The following is a 16,264-nucleotide window of genomic DNA, read 5'->3' on the forward strand; positions in this document are numbered from 1 at the left end:
TCTTTCCCCAATGTACTGATGTTAACTGTAAGATGCTTGGTTCTTGTGGGGTAAAAGCCGGATTATTCGGTGCCCCACGGCCGTTACCGCTAGATGCATATGCCGTATCTCAACAACTGAGTGACTGGACTCGGACGTCTTCTTTCCATCTTCTTACAAATATATCATGGCCACGCTTCACGTCAAGCGAAATCCATTATTTATCAATTAGGGAGGCATTTTTAGTAATGATCTGGCCTCTCGTAGCTCGTAGAGCTCTTGTTGCACCATCGGGGTGAGGCGAGCGGTAGTGGAAGGCAATGAACTTCTCGAACCAACCATGAATCCGTTTTCCAGTGTGAGCTTTTGTCTACCCTCAGGTGCTAAGAATCAATACTGATTTGACAGACACCTACACCACGGCGGTTTTTACTGCCCAGGCGGTCGACGCAGTCGTCGTCGCAAACGCCAGGTGCTCCTCCGCAATTTCAGTCCACCCCGCGCTTTGGCTCTTCTTCGGCTCCTAGACCAACGCAAGGCAATGAGCTCGAGATTGAAGAGTCTGAAGATGGAGAGGAAGAGGAAGTTATATCTGAGTCGAGTTTGTCAGGCGACGAGAGAGAGGCTACGGAGACGAGACAAGCTGCTTCACGGAACCGTGTGCTTGATATTGAGTCAGATGCCGGCATACCATCGCAGGAGGAGGCGTCGTCTGATGTGGTGAATTCACGACCAAAATCCCATCGGAGGTTTCATATTGAATCAGAAAGTCCAAGTGAGGGCTCGCAATGTACTGTGGTGGGCAGAGAAGCGAAGCGTCGGAAGATGTCGATATCTCCGACACCTTTGATCGGTTCTGACGATGCGCCTCACGAGGAGACCACCTTTGATACTGAAGACGGAGCCTCGGTGATGAGTATGGATAGCGGGGAGGGGTCGCCCATAACCATGAGGAATTCCAAGGCTCTTCAGCAGCCTATTTTTCAGCAGGCGCCGCGATTCAAGCCTCTTGACGCTGAGACTACGTTCAATGGCCTCCCGGCAGCATTTTCACCACAGCGGAGAGGATCAAGATACGTCTCTGGAGGGATGGCGGCTCAGCTCCAAGGATGGCTTTCAGAAGTCAAGGGATGGGATGAGAACAGCGGGAGGGTAGAATCAGTGATGAAGCTTCACGTGGACCAGATCAGGTCAGGGAGACGAATGTATCTTGTAGAAGGCCGTGATCCTTTAACAGAGGCATCTAAGAGATGGATTCTGGCTGGCGAGGGAAAGCTGACTGGTCTGGGTAAGAGGGCGGAGGTGAAGATGGGGAGCGTGGTGCTGATTGAGCCGCCTGTGTGGGATGTTGAGCTGGAGGGGAGTATTTGGAATGTGGCCTGCGAATGGAGCGTAGAGATGACTTGAGCAATGCTTTGTCTTATGAAACATAACTACTTCATGTGACGAATCTCATGATGTTGGTTTGGACGGATCTCATAATGTTGATTTAATGGGTGTTGATGCATATAAGCCGAAATTGCACCAAGCGCGAGTGAGTGGCCAATTGAGGTTTAGCGAAATATCGCCATACCCTGCAACCGGAGAAACAGCAACGTTCATCTCGACATTGGCTCACAGAAAAGCCCTGTTTCCAGTTGAATGCTTTTTTCTTCTCATTATATGTCTGTGAGAAATTATATCATAATAATTACAATATGATACGACCATTTTCCCGCCTAATCTCTGCCCTAAAGCTGAGAGTCGCGGTCGCTCAACGACGATGCATCTCCTCTAAAATTATACCAAAGACCTCAGATCCGCTCCGAATATTGTTTTGTGGCTCAGATGCATTCAGCTGCGAATCATTACGTGCACTGCATCGTGAGCATGAAAGGAACGCAAAGCTTATTGAGTCTCTGGATGTCATGGTTTTGCCTCCAAGGCGAACTGGGCGAGGATTTAAAGATATCAGTGAGGGTAAGCATAGTGTTTCCTACTGAAGTTTCGAGATGGTTTTGACGGTGAGACAGTGCCGTGTAAATCTGTTGCAGAACATTTGGGATTAAGAATACATCAAAGAGAGACGTTTAGAGGCTGGAAGACACCGGAAGGAACCAACTTAATTGTCGTTGTTTCATTTGGACTGTTTGTTCCACCGCGGATATTGAACTCAGCAAAATATGGTGGACTAAACGTACATCCATCATTATTACCGCAGTACGCCTTACCATTGAAGCCTTATGATCTGATAGCAGGTTGAGTTAACTGAATGACACAGTCTAAGGGGTCCAGCTCCAATTCATCATGCCATGATGCGTGGCGACAAGTACACTGGTGTATCCCTTCAGACGTTGGACCCCAAGGTCTTTGACCAAGGCACCGTTCTCACTCAGACACCATCACCTGGCTTACCGATACCAGCCAGTGCTACATTTCAGAATCTTACAGAAGCCCTTGCCAAAGTAGGCGCAGAGATGCTCGTCCAGGGACTACGAGACGGACTGCATGTGCCTCCATACACCGACGCAGGGTGGATGTCCGAGCAGCTCAAAGACGAGGGACTAGTTCACGCACCGAAAGTGGGCAAAGGAGAATCACAGATTAGTTGGCCTGACTGGACCCCATACCATTTTGAGCGTTTTGTCAACATCTTCAATACGGTGTGGACACAGGTAAGAAACAACAAAGGCAAATTTAAGCGAGTGCTTTTCCTGGATGCGGAGAGTGTTTCTGAGCATGAAGTGACGGGAAGAGATGAGGAAGTACTATTTCGGTTTGAAACAGGGAACGAAGGAAAGGATATTCAGAGGGCCGTCAGAATCGATGATGAACGTGATGCATTTTACGTACAGACGATACATGGGGGCTGGGTGCGTGTGAGGAGTGTCAAGGTTGATGGGAAGACAACGCAGGCGGCGAGGATTGGGATGAGGGAATTCCTGAAGAAGATGAAATGATTACACGACGTGCTACGTTGCTAGAATTTCCCCCATGGTGATGATCGAATGCTTATGATACTCAATAGTAGGACCAGACAGCGGTTGGAGGGTCAACAGTATCTATCAAGACATCTAGGATTCGGTATGCCAAGTCACGGTCTCGATACGAGGACACCCGCCATCGGCATTCAACTTCAGAAAAATCTAATCTCCTATTAAAAAGGCCGAAAATGGTAAACGGTAAACATACGAGACCTCAAGCAAGATGAAACCTTAGACTGGACTCATGCTGCCCTGGCAGTTATTTGCCATGACTTGGTACATGGAGCTTTCAGGAGAACTCGCAGCTACAGCTCGTATTTCCAAATGATACGGCCGAGAAAAAACAAGATGGAAGAGATGAAGGAAAGCATACGACTACGGTGTTATAGAGACCCAAAGAAGCCAAGACGAAGAGCAAGCCTGCCACGTATGCAAGGCAGGGATATAGGCGAATGGGCTGCATAGAAAGCTACAAGGTTGAGCAGCCCAGAAGCGAATCAGAAGCTTCTATGGGGATATTTGATGATTACATACTCGTACTAAACGGCAGCAGATTGCCTGAGGGAAGGGGAGAAGGGAAGAAAGGCAACGTTGAAGTTTGGGAGCTCCCCCTGAAAGGAGTGGTTGAGGATACCTCGAATGCAGAGTGGAGCTTATGGGGGAGTTGTCCGAAAGTCAGAAAATTCAATTCAAATAGATCAAATCCCAAAGCGGGTTTCCATGCGTTTGCCCCCACTGTTCATTTGGGTGTTCGTTCCTTCGTCTGGTTTTTTTCACGATTAGGCTTTTTGGGGGAGCTGCCGAGATGTTGGCGTATGCAGGCTGAAATGGGCCCGTGATTCTCTTCAGTATCTGCACAGCTAGTTTCTTCATGGTGTTGGTTTGTGTTGATGAGGCTTTCGACGGGCCGCTAAAACTCACACGGCTAGGGCATGGAAGTCCCCCTGGCTTGCTGCCCGGCTGTCCAATCACAGCGGCCACGGGCGATAGGGGACAGCTGGACGGGCTGGTTTAGCGCCCTGAAGCTTCCTTGATCCGGCGCCTCTACCGTCGGACGTGCTTGTGCTAGTACACGTACAGCTATGTCAAGGTCGGACTTCCGGGTTGCCGTCCAGTTGGTTTTGTTTTGTTGACAACATGCCCTCGAAAGGAAATTAACGTCGGCATCATGCAATACGACTATACAACAGCAATCTGCAGATGCATATGCAACTGGAATGTCATGATGGCGCGGTGCATCCTCTCTTCAGGTGTCTTTGAGTCTTTTCCATCATGATCTCGCTTCAAAATTGGGGCGTTTCTGGTGCCTGAGATGCATCGATGCGCCAAGATTGACGCGAGGCCACACACAGACTCTCGCTCTGCCTCTCCAAACGAAGCTCTACAACTGTGAAGCACGGGACTTCCTTTATATGATAAGCCTGCGACAAGAATCGGAATCGCCACGCAATCTGCAACCTGCATATCTTTAGGTTTTATGCCGCCCATCCAACCATCCTGCGTGGCGCAGCGTTTCGGCGGTTTCCCATGTGGGACTTTCCGCATGCTATCGAAGGAAGACGCGGCACAGAAAGTCCAATAGATCCAACACGACTCGGGCTCGCTAAAGCGTTTACAACTATCGATGTCCAAAGTCGGATAGACCGGGACGGTAGAGATACCTACGATATGATACGTGCACCATCTCTGCGCACTGGTACACGTACCCTCAGGCGAGGAGCTGGAGCATTGGATGTCTGTGCAGATATACGAAGCGCATGCTCCCTATCTAGGACGCTTTTGTCGTGCGCCCTTATGCCGGGGATACTCCGTCGAAATTGAGGGTGATTATGGAGTATCGAGTCCATATCAATATGCTGACGCCCTGGATTGAAACCCGCGGCAAGGCGGAGCGAGTTTGCCGCCTGGCATTGGACGAGCAACGGGCTTTTCAAACATTTCTGCAGCCCGTTATACGAGTATGGACACCCCGCCATACTCCGTTCTCGTACAGTATGGATTCTCAAGCGGCAACCAACCCAGGTACTGGAACTCGGGCTTTTCTTGGCCGACAAGGGTGGTGAAGAAGCCTTCAAGGAAGTCGACAGGTCCAGAATAAATGTTTCGCCCCTGGAACCATGCAGTTCCTGCATTAGCGGCCCCGTTGTCAAGAGGGGATGGGGTGATTCGCCGTCGGCGCGCTTCACATGAATTTCTGCAGCAGGAGAGCAGTTCATGCCTGGGCGCTGCCATGCCATGCCATGCCAGGATACCATGGAACTGGATCTCCTGAGAGCAAGCCTCATCGTTCTGTGCTTGACATTTTCACGAGCTCCATTTGATTCCAGCTGAATACCGGGTCCAATGTCCACCATGCTGTAGAGAACTGCAATCTCGCCATGCTATTTCTGTCTGTTAATGTTTGAGAGCCAAGGCAGTAGGGCTCGGGTCCCGTTACCAAATTGGTTCGGCTCACCCTCCCGGATCAGCTTCGTGATTCGCCCTCCCCATGTTTCCATCCAACTGATTGGCCTGGGTGTTGCTGCTATCCCACACACCCAAGATGAGCCCATTTCAGCATAGTCCCCTGATCTCACTGGGTATTCGCCCACATATGCTCGATACGGCTCTTACCCCTGGGCGTTATGGGATCTCAATGTGGACAGCAAGGGCTTTGCCAAGTCTAGGAGGCACTTAGCCGTATGGCATTACTCACATGCCGTATTGTCGTTGGCCTTGGATGCATGCGGTGTTGCCGCCTATGAGAAAGCTTCTCGTAATGGGCCCAGGGGTCGAAGATGTTTCCATCTAAAAGAAGGTCGACTGCCACCAGAAGTGTCTCATCACACACTCCTTCGTTGTCAATCCCTCACACGTCAATCAACGACATCTTTGAGCATCGACGCTCGTCCTCTGACGTATCGTACGTCTACAACACATTCGTTCCTGGTCGAACACATCAAGAAATCTAGTCATTCTTTCAGACGATATTCGAATTTCAGCCTATCCTTAAATAATCGAGACAACTATTCGAAAAATGCCTTCTCTTAACGCCCTTAGCACGGCGCTTCTTGCCTGTGCGGGTAGTGCTGTTGCTACTCAGTTTACTTTGGCCGATACCTACGACCACACCAACTTCTTCAGCAAATTCACCTTCAACGATGTACGACAATCTGCTCTATATCCGTTATCACCCGCCGGTTGCTTGAAATGTCTTACTAACTCTGATACTATAGGCCGCCGATACCAACTCTGGTTTCGTAGTCTACCAGAACCAGGCCAACGCTCAGTCACAGGGACTCGCCAAGATCACCAGCAACAACGAGGTCTACCTCGGAGTTGACACCAAGACTGTCCTCAAGGGCGCCGGATTCCCTGGCCGTAACTCCATTAGACTCGAGTCCAAGGCTTCCTACAAGCACGGTCTCATTGTCGCCCGATTCTCCCACCTGCCTACCAACAAGTGCGGTAGCTGGCCCTCTTTCTGGACTCTTGGTGACAGCTGGCCCAACGATGGAGAGATCGATGTGTACGAGGGCTGGAACAACATTGTCCAGAACCAGCCTGCCTTCCACGTCGGCGACACCAAGACTTTCGGCCAGTGTATTCTCGAGAACGCCGGTCAGACCGCTTCCGTCGCTACTCCCAACTGTGACAACACTTTCCAGAGCCCTCCCAGCCAGTACCTCAACCAGGGATGCACTGCCAACGACAACAAGGGCCCCTGGGCCTCCAGCTCCGGCGGTACCTGTAAGTACACAACTTCTCTTTGCGCAATGGGTAGTCGAAATCTAACTCTGTATAGACGCCATTGAGTGGACCAGCGACTACATCAAGCTGTACAACTGGCACCGCGGTGCCGAGCCTGCTAACCTGGCCTCGTCCAACCCTGACACTGCTACTTGGGGAACTCCTGCTGTCAACCTCCAGGGCTCCAACTGCAACATCGACAAGCACTTCAACAGCCAGCGCCTGATTCTCGACATTGACTTCTGCGGCAACCCCGTTGGCACTCCCGCTTTCTGGCAACAGAGCTGCGCCGCCGTCACCAAGCAGGCTACTTGCGCTGACTATGTCGCCAAGTTCCCCGGTGACTTTGCCCAGACCTACTTCCAGATCCAGGACATCCGCTACTTCAGCCAGAGCACCAGCAAGCCCACCACCTCCAGCAAGGCTGTTACTTCAAGCAAGCCTGCTACCTCCAAGCCCGCTACCTCCAAGCCCGCTACTTCCAGCAAGGCTGCTACCTCCAGCAAGGCCGCTACCTCCAAGGCTGCTTCCTCTGCCGCTGCCTCTTCCGCTGCTGCCTCTTCCGCTCACAGCAGTGTTGTCGTCCCGACTTCCGTGATTGCCAGCCTCCCCCCTGTTGTCACTACCAGCAGGTGGTCCAACTCTTCCGCTGCCGTTACTACTCCCGCTCAGCTGACGACCTCTACCGTTTACACCACCCGCGTTCACACCATCTCTCAGTGCGGTCCCGAAGTCACCAACTGCCCATTCCGCCCCACTGTCACCACTGAGACCGTTGCTCTGTACACGACCGTCTGCCCCGTTGAGGAGGCCGAGTCCAGCTCTTCTGCCGCCGCCGCCGCTACCACTGCTCCTCCTAACGGCAGCGGTCCTGAGACTCTCACCACTGCCATCACCATCGTCCACACCATTACCAGCTGTGCTCCTGATGTCACCAACTGCCCTGCTCGCCACTCTACTCAGGTCATTCCTATCCCTCCTGCTCAGCCTACCGGTGCTGCTCCCCCCTCGAACGGTGCTCCCAGCGGTCCCGAGACTCTCACCACTGCCATCACCATTGTTCACACCATCACTAGCTGTGCTCCTGATGTGACCAACTGCCCTGCTCGTCACTCCACTCAGGTCATCCCTATCCCTGCTCAGCCAACTGGTGTTGCGCCACCTGTTGCCCCTGTTGCTCCTGCTCCCCCCGCCTCTATCGTCCCCGTCATGCCCATTGCTCCGGCTCCCAGCAATGCTGCCGGCGGTGTCGTTCCCAGCTACCCCGTTGCTCCGGCTCCTAGCGCCCCCGTTGCCCCTGTGGCTCCGGCTCCCAGCGCTCCTGTCGAGCCCGTTGCTCCTGTTGCCCCGGCTCCCAGCGCTCCCGTGGCCCCAGTTTCTCCCCCTCCCGTCGCTCCAGTTGTCCCTGTTGCTCCCGTCGCCCCTAGCGCTCCCGCCGGCGGCAACGGCACCTGGACAACCGTGGCCTCTGGCCCTACCGCCCAGCCTCCTGCTCCTTCCAGCGGCCCTGGCTGCTCAGGCGCTGACTGTCTCCCCCCTCTGGGCAGCGGTGCTGTGCGCACCGGCATGAGCACTCTTGCTCTTGTTGGTGCTATGGCTGTTATGCTGTTGTAAAGGGAATCTAACTGATTCTAAGGGGCAAGGAGCGGAGAGGAAATAAGAGAAGAGAGAGAAGAAACGAGAAGAGGAGGAATATGTGGAAAGATGGAGAGGATATGTAATTAAAGATGCAAGTCAGATTAATTGAGGCGTTATGTTGGATATTCATGTGCCACCATATTGAATATGGGAGGACGTATATACACTTATAGAGTTGGATCCCAAAGGTCTAGTCATACTGGTAGTCACATTCTACAAATTTCCTTTATCTTTTTTTCTTCAAAACAAAATAGGCATATAACCTTTTAGATCCTTTATTCATCGTACTATCTCGTCGGTTGCCTGTGTGAACTCCATCCGCAGCAAAACTCCTTTACCTTTTTTCTCGAAACAAGGTAGGCATATAGCCTTCAAATCCTTTATTCATCGTCCTGTGTGAACTCTATTCTTAGCAAACCTAGGCAGCCCTATGCTAGCTAATTCTTATTGCAACTCCAGAGGAAGCGACTCTACCTTCATATCCACCTTGGTCGTATCATTCGGAGAATAAAACGCAGTCAGCATCCTGACTTCCTTGACACTCCGATCACCGCACACGGCCTTGGCAAGCTCCACGAGCTTAGGCCAGTGGCCGGCCGGAACTTCCGACTCCTTGAGGCGGTCGCTGAGGACGTAATCTGCGCGGATCCAGTACTGGACCAAGCCCGGGGCTCCGTCGCGGGCTTCATGGACTTGGATGCGGCAGTACTGCGTGATCTTGAGGTTCTTGAGCTGGTGGGAGTTTTGGGGGAGGGTGTCCGAGTCGGCACGGGGTCTGGACTGAGGGAGTTGGGGGAGGGCTTGGAGGGGGGCGGCGGGACGAGTTTTGAGGGGGTGGTTGGGGATGACTTTGAAGGGTTTTTGGGGGAGGGGTTTGGCTGAGGGGGGTTTTTGGGATGACATTTTTGGGGGATGGGGGTGGATGGGATATGGTTCTGGTTTTGGTTCTGGGGTTTGGTGTTGATGAAGTGGTTGTGATTTTGGCTGTGCTTGCGGTTGTGAAGAGATTGGAGAGGATATGAAGGGAGCATCGTGATGTTTAAATAGAAAACATAATGGCCTGGAGAAGGTAAATATTTGGTATGGACTGAACTATCACGACGTTGTATAAGATGCGTATCCGGTGAATAGCGAAGTAGAACAGTTGAACATATCTAGTTAAATATCTGAACTAGAACAAGATCAAAGGATTTCGACCTAATTCACTCACGACGAGTATAAACACCAAAAAAAGAAAGCAATGGAAAGTTTAAAGGGTATCAAATATGTTTATTCATCGCGTCAGCGATCTAGAATTCAACAAAGGCGCGTGCGAATCCATTCAGCCCACTTGCACAGATCTTCAAGCCGTTCAAGCACCTTTCCGAGATCCTGTCTAGTGAGCGCCCTGCCCTTGCCAGTTGACGCCTGCTGTTCAATAATGTTCTCGTTGACAATTTCTACCACGCCGCCTTCTAGAATACGAAGCGTAATGTCAATGGTAGAGTCCTTAACGGGGAAGACGACCTGAAGATATGGTGATGGATGAACCCATAATATGACATCAATGTTCATATCTTGGCCAGTTCCCTTCTCGCCGTTGACGGCTTTTGGCTCTGCTTCCTGCTTCACCTTTTGTTCTTCTTCTCTATCGTTTTGTCCTTCATCATCACTCGACGCCATGAACGCTGCCAGCTCATCCTTGACTGTCTTGGTGGTAGCAGGAGCCAATGACGCCTTGACAGGCTTGGGCGAGCTCTCCTTTGTTTCCGACCCGAAACTATTGTTCAGCAATATGGAAAGGAAGGCGAATTGTCGGAGGAGAGGGAGCATGTCAATGAGTTGACGGGGGTGTGAAAAGGACATTTCTGTGACTTCCTGAGAATAGATCGGCTTGTAGATGAAAAGTGTGTTATGGTGACTTCTGGTGAACGACTTGCCCTGCCGATCAAAAACACGAACATCGCGAAGGCGTGTAATCGTCCTAGATTCACTGGGGTCTTGCTTGCTCCCTGCTGATATGGGGAAGAACAAATCGTCGAATGTTGGTGGAGGAAGAGGGCGCTGACCAAAGTCGGCCGAAGGACTTGGATTGGGGGGTGTGGCGTTCACATAAGAATAGAGTCTGATGCAGTCAGTCTGCGGGAGGATGACAGGCGGATCAAACGTAACCGTGAATGTGACTTGGGGCAGCGTTGGGAGATGCATCGACAGTTCATCCATGCCGGAGTTCTTGTTCTCATCTGATGAAGGGAGTGAGATGTTCTCTGGTTCTTGCCAATCAAGGATGGGGAGGTTGTGAGGCTGTAGTGCTTGATTTTGCTGCTCGTTCTCCGGCTTTACCACATCTTTGGAAATCCAGTCCTCGGATACTCTGACTGGTGATAGGCCGAGTGATTCAATAGGCGCGCAATCGAGTAGAAGCGACCAAACCTTTTCGTTCTCAGAAAAGGCCAACACCTTGTCGTCTGAAGAGGGTACAAATCGCATCTCTTTCCAGTACTGCAGAGCGAGGCCGACTTTATTTCGTGCATGCATAACGGGATAGCCGTGCCTGGTACACAGGGCAGCTAGAGACAGGTACTGATCCGACTTGCCCGCCATCTCCGTCTCTTTCCGCAAGTTTGCAATGTCCCACTGATGTAATCTTTCTAAGCTGGTAAAGATGCCTGCTAAAGCCTCGTAGCAGTCGAGGCCGGGGATGATGCTGAGCTTGTCCAGGTTGGCAATGTGGCCAAAGTTGTAGGCGAATTTATCCAAAGTCTTTGTCAAGGGACTCTGGTTGGGACCAAGCTTCAAGTCTGCCAACAGGATTTGACTAGCCGCCTCCATATGCGTAGAAACTAAGGCTGCCGAGCCATGGTAGGCTAACGATACATTCTGCACAATGTTGTTGTCTAGCACTATGTCGACCGCAATGGCAGAACCTGCAATTGCCAGTGTTTTCGTCTTGCGTCCGTCTGCGGCGGTATGTTCCTCGGATAGAAGCTCGAGGCCAAGGCGCTGAGCAAGCCGCTCCAGGCCTGCTTCGCTGACGAACCCCTTCTTTTGCTGCGATGGTATGTCAGCTTAGAGGGTCTCGTGTGCATGAAGTAAGGGCACACAAACATTCAAGAGCTTAAGAATGTTATCTAATCTCTTAAGCTTATCGTCTTCAGTAGCAAACGCGACTCCCAACGTGTCCAGCCCGCCGACGCCGACATTATCGAGGCCAATATCAAAACTACCACCAATGCCTAGTGCCCCCATGGCGGCGGCAGTCGAGGGACTGTCAAAGTTCAACGCGCCCATGCCCGATTGGCCCATCAACGTCGATGTCGCTGGTGACTTCTTGACCTGTTGCGGCGACGATCGCTGTCCGCGAGGCGAAAATGCAGCCTGGGCAGGATTGGAGAAGGGCGTCGAGATCGGCGGGGTTGCACCGGCAATTTGTGATGGCGTTGGGCCTTGATGCGATGGTGTACGGCCCTGCTGAGAGGGCGCATGCCTCATGGGCGTTGGAGTCGCCATGATGTGTCAAGATACTCGATTCGCGTGGGATGAGGTCGTGAGAATCGGGATTGGAGAGGGCAAGAGATGGTCGTCGAGGCGATGGATGAGGAGTGGAAAAGGCGAGAGCGCCAGCTGATTGTCCGTCAGGGTGTTGAAGGCATCGGTTAAAAACCCATCAAAGGGCACAAAAGAGGCTATAGCTGGTAGCTAAGCAAATGTCACAAGTAATAGAGCAAAATTGTATGAATGCGAAGCTGTTATGTCTGGATCCTGGAGGTTGACGGAGCTGACCTGATGGAGCTTCTGCTCTCAACGTTTCGCCAGCCTTGTGGCGTGCCGACAGCTAGCGGCAAAGCCCACTAAAGAAGGTACTCCGTTTAGGGTGTTAATCCAGTGGATGTGCAAGTACCAGCGATCGGGCTAGCCTTTTACAACCGACGAGGCTGCATCTCCAATGTTCAATTCTCTTTTCTTCCCTGTCGTCGGCTTCTCTGAAAGCTTCCATATCGCATTCTCATGGCGACTGTCGGGAATGCGGCCCGGCAGATACGAGATCGGGCACTTCGCGAGAGATCAATTCGCGTGCTCGTATCGCCAACACCAATCTCCTTTGCCGAGCGTCGCTCAGTTCTGCAGGTGCTGGAGCAATATGGCCCTGTCGAGTTCTTCAAGATGACTCCCGTAGGTCCCAATCCATTGAATACCGTATATATGGTGCGGCAAACGAGAAAACTATCTAACCACAAAATCGGATGGATGCTTTAAAGGGCTACTACGCCAACTTTGTTTCTATAACGAGAGAGCCCTCGACCGCCGAGAGATTGATAGCTAGCAGCCCTCTAACATACAAGATCACGGAGCCTGTCCGCAGCGCGGTGGAAGACATTTACGTTGCGGATCTAAACGAACCGGAGAGCTTTAGCACCATGCAGCCGACAATAACTGGGCAACAGACGAGCGGCGCGAACTCATGGTCTGACGGCGCGGGACAGGGACAAGATCAGGGACGAGAAGCGGAACTAAAGCAAGGGGAGAGAGAGTTTAAACTGGAAATCTTCCCTGCGCCCGAGTACAATCATAGATTTGCCATGGCCGGTTCACCGCTGCACGGCATCTGGAACGATGGCTACGAACAGGACCAATCCTTCATTGCAACGACGCTAAGGCAATCGCTGCCCAAGAGCATTGCTAGCGAGGGGCTTGTGCACTGGATGGTGAGCGGCATGAAGACGCGAGGAGGGCGGCGGATGAAGAGGCTGCAGATCAAAGAATGGCTTCCCAGCTACATGAAGAAGGGCTCGACTGAGTAAGAGTAAGCCAACGACACCATCCCGCGCTATTACTAGATGCGCGGAGAGCTGCGACAAGTGCTACGACAATTAGGAGGACGATGCTGGCCCTTGTCCCGCAATGAATGCGACATGACTGAGACAAGACGGCCTGAATTTTACCGGCGACAATGGATGCAAGGCGGTATTGCAAATTGCAAGAGGCTGGTGGTCGCACAAGATGTCACTGCATTCAAAAAGTCGTTGTCTCAAAGGTGACGCCAATTAATTTCCAAAGCCAAGGCAGGGAAACAAACAAACACCAACCCAAGCGCGATTGGGCAATTGAGGGTTCCCAAAAATGGAACAAAAGCCGCTGGAAAACCAACATTGAAGACAGTTTTGAGGGATGAACCATAACCTAATTCAGAAGTTGATGATGATGGATCTGCGCACGCTTTGCAACTTTCCTTGTTCTAGCTCCGTCCCGGCACAGCAATACAAGAGCGCGGCTGGTGCTACAGCTACTTCATCATCATGTGCGCATAAACATGTGTAATCTAGAACGTACGAGAGCCGCCTCCATCGCCGATGATGTGGCCTTGGTGGCCATGCATGGGGGGCTAATTGGACTGGGATGTGCGAGGTCAAGACGAAAAATTTCACCTTACGTCACCCAAACGGCCATCCAACACTGCTAGGCACAGCCCATCACGCCGTCGCGGTCGGTGGTCAGGGCAGTGGCGCATCGTCTCCAGATGGCTTGTTTGGCCCGTCTTGTTGTGTCTCACCTCATTCGTCACACGATAGGGATAGGGAGAGCGATGCCGGACGAGGGGATTCACACGTCTGGACTCCGAGAGCAGTGAGCAAAAGACAAAGGAGAGCCGAAAGCGTGTCCCTGCTTGCTTGATTCCTGTTCATCCTGGGCCTGGGCTGCGATGACACTTGGACAGCGACCACAAGCAGGGGATTCTACGCGTAGACCGCCACACCTGGTCCCTGTCCTACGCTCGAATCGGGCTTGGCCTTGGGAATCAAGACCCATATTGTGGCTCCAAGCAGGGCAGCGATCTGGTAGCGCAGCCACTCTCGCTACGTCACCCGCAGCTCTTGTGAACTGCAAGGCTCAGCCGTGATCCGAGTGGGCTAGCAGTGTGGGAAATACTTGGACGGGCCGGGACATGATGTCTGGAAAATTTCCTCGAGACAAGGATTGTATGTGTATGCTCTACCGCGGTGCCATGGTTGGTCCGAGACACTCTGCCGGGCGGAGCAGTGCCATGTCGGAAAGGAGCGCCTTCTCTCAAGGATCGCGATTTCATCTATGGGGAACATGTAGGCCTAGGGGCTTCGGTGTTGTGCGAGTGGTCTACGGCGCAGGATCAAATACGTGTATAGACATTGCCATTGCGTGTTCTGTACCGTACGAGTACATACAGAGCGAACACAAAGGCCAGAACAAAGAGAGTTGTATGACTGGGACACGCTAGCAAGGGGATTCGATTCGCGTTGCTTCTCATTGAACAAGAGCCGGCACCAACATGTGCTAGACGGGGGTGGAGCCGTCTAAGCATCGTATCTAGACAAGGCCAAGCCATGTCCATCGCGTGGACAAAGACCAAAAGCCGGCAGAAGCACGCTTGGCAGCTCTGTCAAGTCTAATTCGTTCGTCTTCATGACGTCGCCGTTCTGTGGCACCCAACTGCTGTCGGCGGCCGCTCACCCTCGTGAGACAACAGGAGCCATGCGTTGGCTTATATGCTGACGCTCTCCCTCCCTTTTCCCCCTTGCTTTGATCATTACTATTTGTTTCCATCCAATACCTCTCTCTTTTTTCTTTCGTCTTTGTTCAACTCGTCTTTGTTCAACCCGACTCACCCCCATCGTCGTAACTTATAATACCCAACGGTTACCACTACTGCTTAGTGCCTCTCAATATCTAAGTACATCAACAAGTGCAGTCTTTCATCATGGGTGTCGGCACATTCTTTCACTACTTCGGCACAGTGCTGCTGCTTGCTGCCACGGCTCTCCTTATTGTCGTGTCGGTCACCGCGCCTGTGGTCAACGACCTCTCTATTCTGAAGGTCGACGTCAGTGGTAGCAGCACTATAGACAGAATAACATTTGGCACATTTGGATACTGCATCATCAGAGAGTATGTGCCCTTTCTAATCCCACCGTTTTGAACTACCTCGCAAGAATATGGAACTGACATATAATATCAGCGGACCTGATGACTGCACCAAGGCTCACGTTGGCTACGATGCCACCGCCGCTCTCGCAGGAGTCCAAGGCCTTACCTTCTCCAAGGGCGACCGCGATTCCGCCAGGGTCCTCACTCGAGTTCTGATTCTGCACCCCATTGCTGCTGGCCTTACCTTCTTGGCCTTCTTGCTCTGCTTGGGCACCAGCTTCCTCGGCTCCTTTGTCGCCTCCCTCTTTTCCTTCCTGGCCTTTGTCGTCACAGTTGTCGCCATGGCCTGTGACTTTGCCGGCTTCGAGATCATCAAGCACGCCGTCAACACCCGGGGTCCCAACAACCTCCATGCTCGCTGGGGTCCTACCGTCTGGTGCATTCTTGTCGCCGCCGCCTTGAATCTTATCGCAACCGTCTTGGTCTTTATCACCTGCTGTGCTGGCCGTAGAAAGAAGACCCACACCCACCGCGGCAAGGCTGACTACTAAGAAGGAATGCCTTTTCCCTCTCTATACGACTTGCAACAACAAAATAAGAAACGAAATACCTTACTTGGGGTCTATTCAGCAATCCTTATGGCAGCGATTTCATACTTGTTATAAAGAAGAAAGAACACCAAGAGAAAAGAATGAAGATATGAATGTGGATGGGGAAGAACATACAGTAATGAATGCTTTTGGTACTTGTTTTTGCGCGCGAAAGGGGGAGGATTTCGATCATGATACCACAACAGGGGCACGTTAGTGTGGGGGTTGATCGTGCTGGGGCCTGAATGAATGCCCGTCTATTTTATATACCTAGTGCTTAATATTCTAACGTCCATTCCTTTTTATGAAATTAAATATTAGTGGATTAAGTCTGCAACACATCTATATATCAACGCAACGTTTATCTAGGTAATTATGGATCCTTCGTGGGTGCTCAAATGTGAATCTATATACGCTAAGGAGTTGGACTGTACTGCTTTAACACTGAGGGAATCTGTGGTGGCACCGAGCCTGGAGGTGGCGTCC

The 16,264-nt window shown here is 51.8% G+C and overlaps 7 protein-coding genes across 7 annotated transcripts; 5 read left to right on the forward strand and 2 right to left on the reverse strand.

Annotated features, from left to right (window-relative positions):
• Positions 1-149: 149 nt before the first annotated feature.
• V8C40DRAFT_232917 (uncharacterized protein) lies at positions 150-1,518 on the forward strand. The gene is made up of 2 exons (XM_083213242.1): positions 150-337; positions 388-1,518. The coding sequence occupies exons 1-2, from the start codon at positions 320-322 to the stop codon at positions 1,384-1,386; spliced, it is 1,017 nt and encodes a 338-aa protein (XP_083077844.1). The 5' UTR covers positions 150-319; the 3' UTR covers positions 1,387-1,518.
• A 74-nt stretch (positions 1,519-1,592) lies between these two features.
• Positions 1,593-3,058, forward strand: V8C40DRAFT_232919 (methionyl-tRNA formyltransferase). Its single transcript, XM_083213243.1, has 3 exons — positions 1,593-1,938; positions 1,992-2,178; positions 2,240-3,058. Exons 1-3 carry the CDS (start codon positions 1,677-1,679, stop codon positions 2,916-2,918), a joined length of 1,128 nt encoding a protein of 375 aa, XP_083077845.1. The 5' UTR covers positions 1,593-1,676; the 3' UTR covers positions 2,919-3,058.
• A 2,710-nt stretch (positions 3,059-5,768) lies between these two features.
• V8C40DRAFT_232924 (glycoside hydrolase family 16 protein) lies at positions 5,769-8,589 on the forward strand. The gene is made up of 4 exons (XM_083213244.1): positions 5,769-6,084; positions 6,158-6,671; positions 6,727-8,285; positions 8,338-8,589. The coding sequence occupies exons 1-3, from the start codon at positions 5,959-5,961 to the stop codon at positions 8,283-8,285; spliced, it is 2,199 nt and encodes a 732-aa protein (XP_083077846.1). The 5' UTR covers positions 5,769-5,958; the 3' UTR covers positions 8,338-8,589.
• Positions 8,520-9,212, reverse strand: V8C40DRAFT_282490 (uncharacterized protein; the record flags this gene model as incomplete). The annotated part of the gene is made up of 1 exon (XM_083221792.1): positions 8,520-9,212. One exon carries the CDS (start codon positions 9,210-9,212, stop codon positions 8,754-8,756), a length of 459 nt encoding a protein of 152 aa, XP_083077847.1. The 3' UTR covers positions 8,520-8,753.
• A 323-nt stretch (positions 9,213-9,535) lies between these two features.
• On the reverse strand, positions 9,536-12,159 carry V8C40DRAFT_232928 (mediator of RNA polymerase II transcription subunit 1-domain-containing protein). The gene is made up of 2 exons (XM_083213245.1): positions 11,397-12,159; positions 9,536-11,339 (listed from the first exon to the last, which is right to left on the reverse strand). The coding sequence occupies exons 1-2, from the start codon at positions 11,796-11,798 to the stop codon at positions 9,606-9,608; spliced, it is 2,136 nt and encodes a 711-aa protein (XP_083077848.1). The 5' UTR covers positions 11,799-12,159; the 3' UTR covers positions 9,536-9,605.
• A 137-nt stretch (positions 12,160-12,296) lies between these two features.
• Positions 12,297-13,576, forward strand: V8C40DRAFT_282494 (uncharacterized protein; the record flags this gene model as incomplete). Its single annotated transcript, XM_083221793.1, has 2 exons — positions 12,297-12,461; positions 12,548-13,576. The coding sequence occupies 2 exons, from the start codon at positions 12,297-12,299 to the stop codon at positions 13,088-13,090; spliced, it is 708 nt and encodes a 235-aa protein (XP_083077849.1). The 3' UTR covers positions 13,091-13,576.
• Positions 13,577-14,855: 1,279 nt separating this feature from the next.
• V8C40DRAFT_232932 (actin cortical patch SUR7/pH-response regulator pali) lies at positions 14,856-16,258 on the forward strand. Its single transcript, XM_083213246.1, has 2 exons — positions 14,856-15,209; positions 15,280-16,258. The coding sequence occupies exons 1-2, from the start codon at positions 15,022-15,024 to the stop codon at positions 15,737-15,739; spliced, it is 648 nt and encodes a 215-aa protein (XP_083077850.1). The 5' UTR covers positions 14,856-15,021; the 3' UTR covers positions 15,740-16,258.
• The last annotated feature ends 6 nt before the right edge of the window (positions 16,259-16,264 follow it).

The sequence above is a fragment of the Trichoderma camerunense genome (assembly GCF_050948025.1).
Source record: "Trichoderma camerunense strain CBS 138272 chromosome Unknown V8C40scaffold_2, whole genome shotgun sequence".
NCBI lineage: Eukaryota > Fungi > Ascomycota > Sordariomycetes > Hypocreales > Hypocreaceae > Trichoderma > Trichoderma camerunense.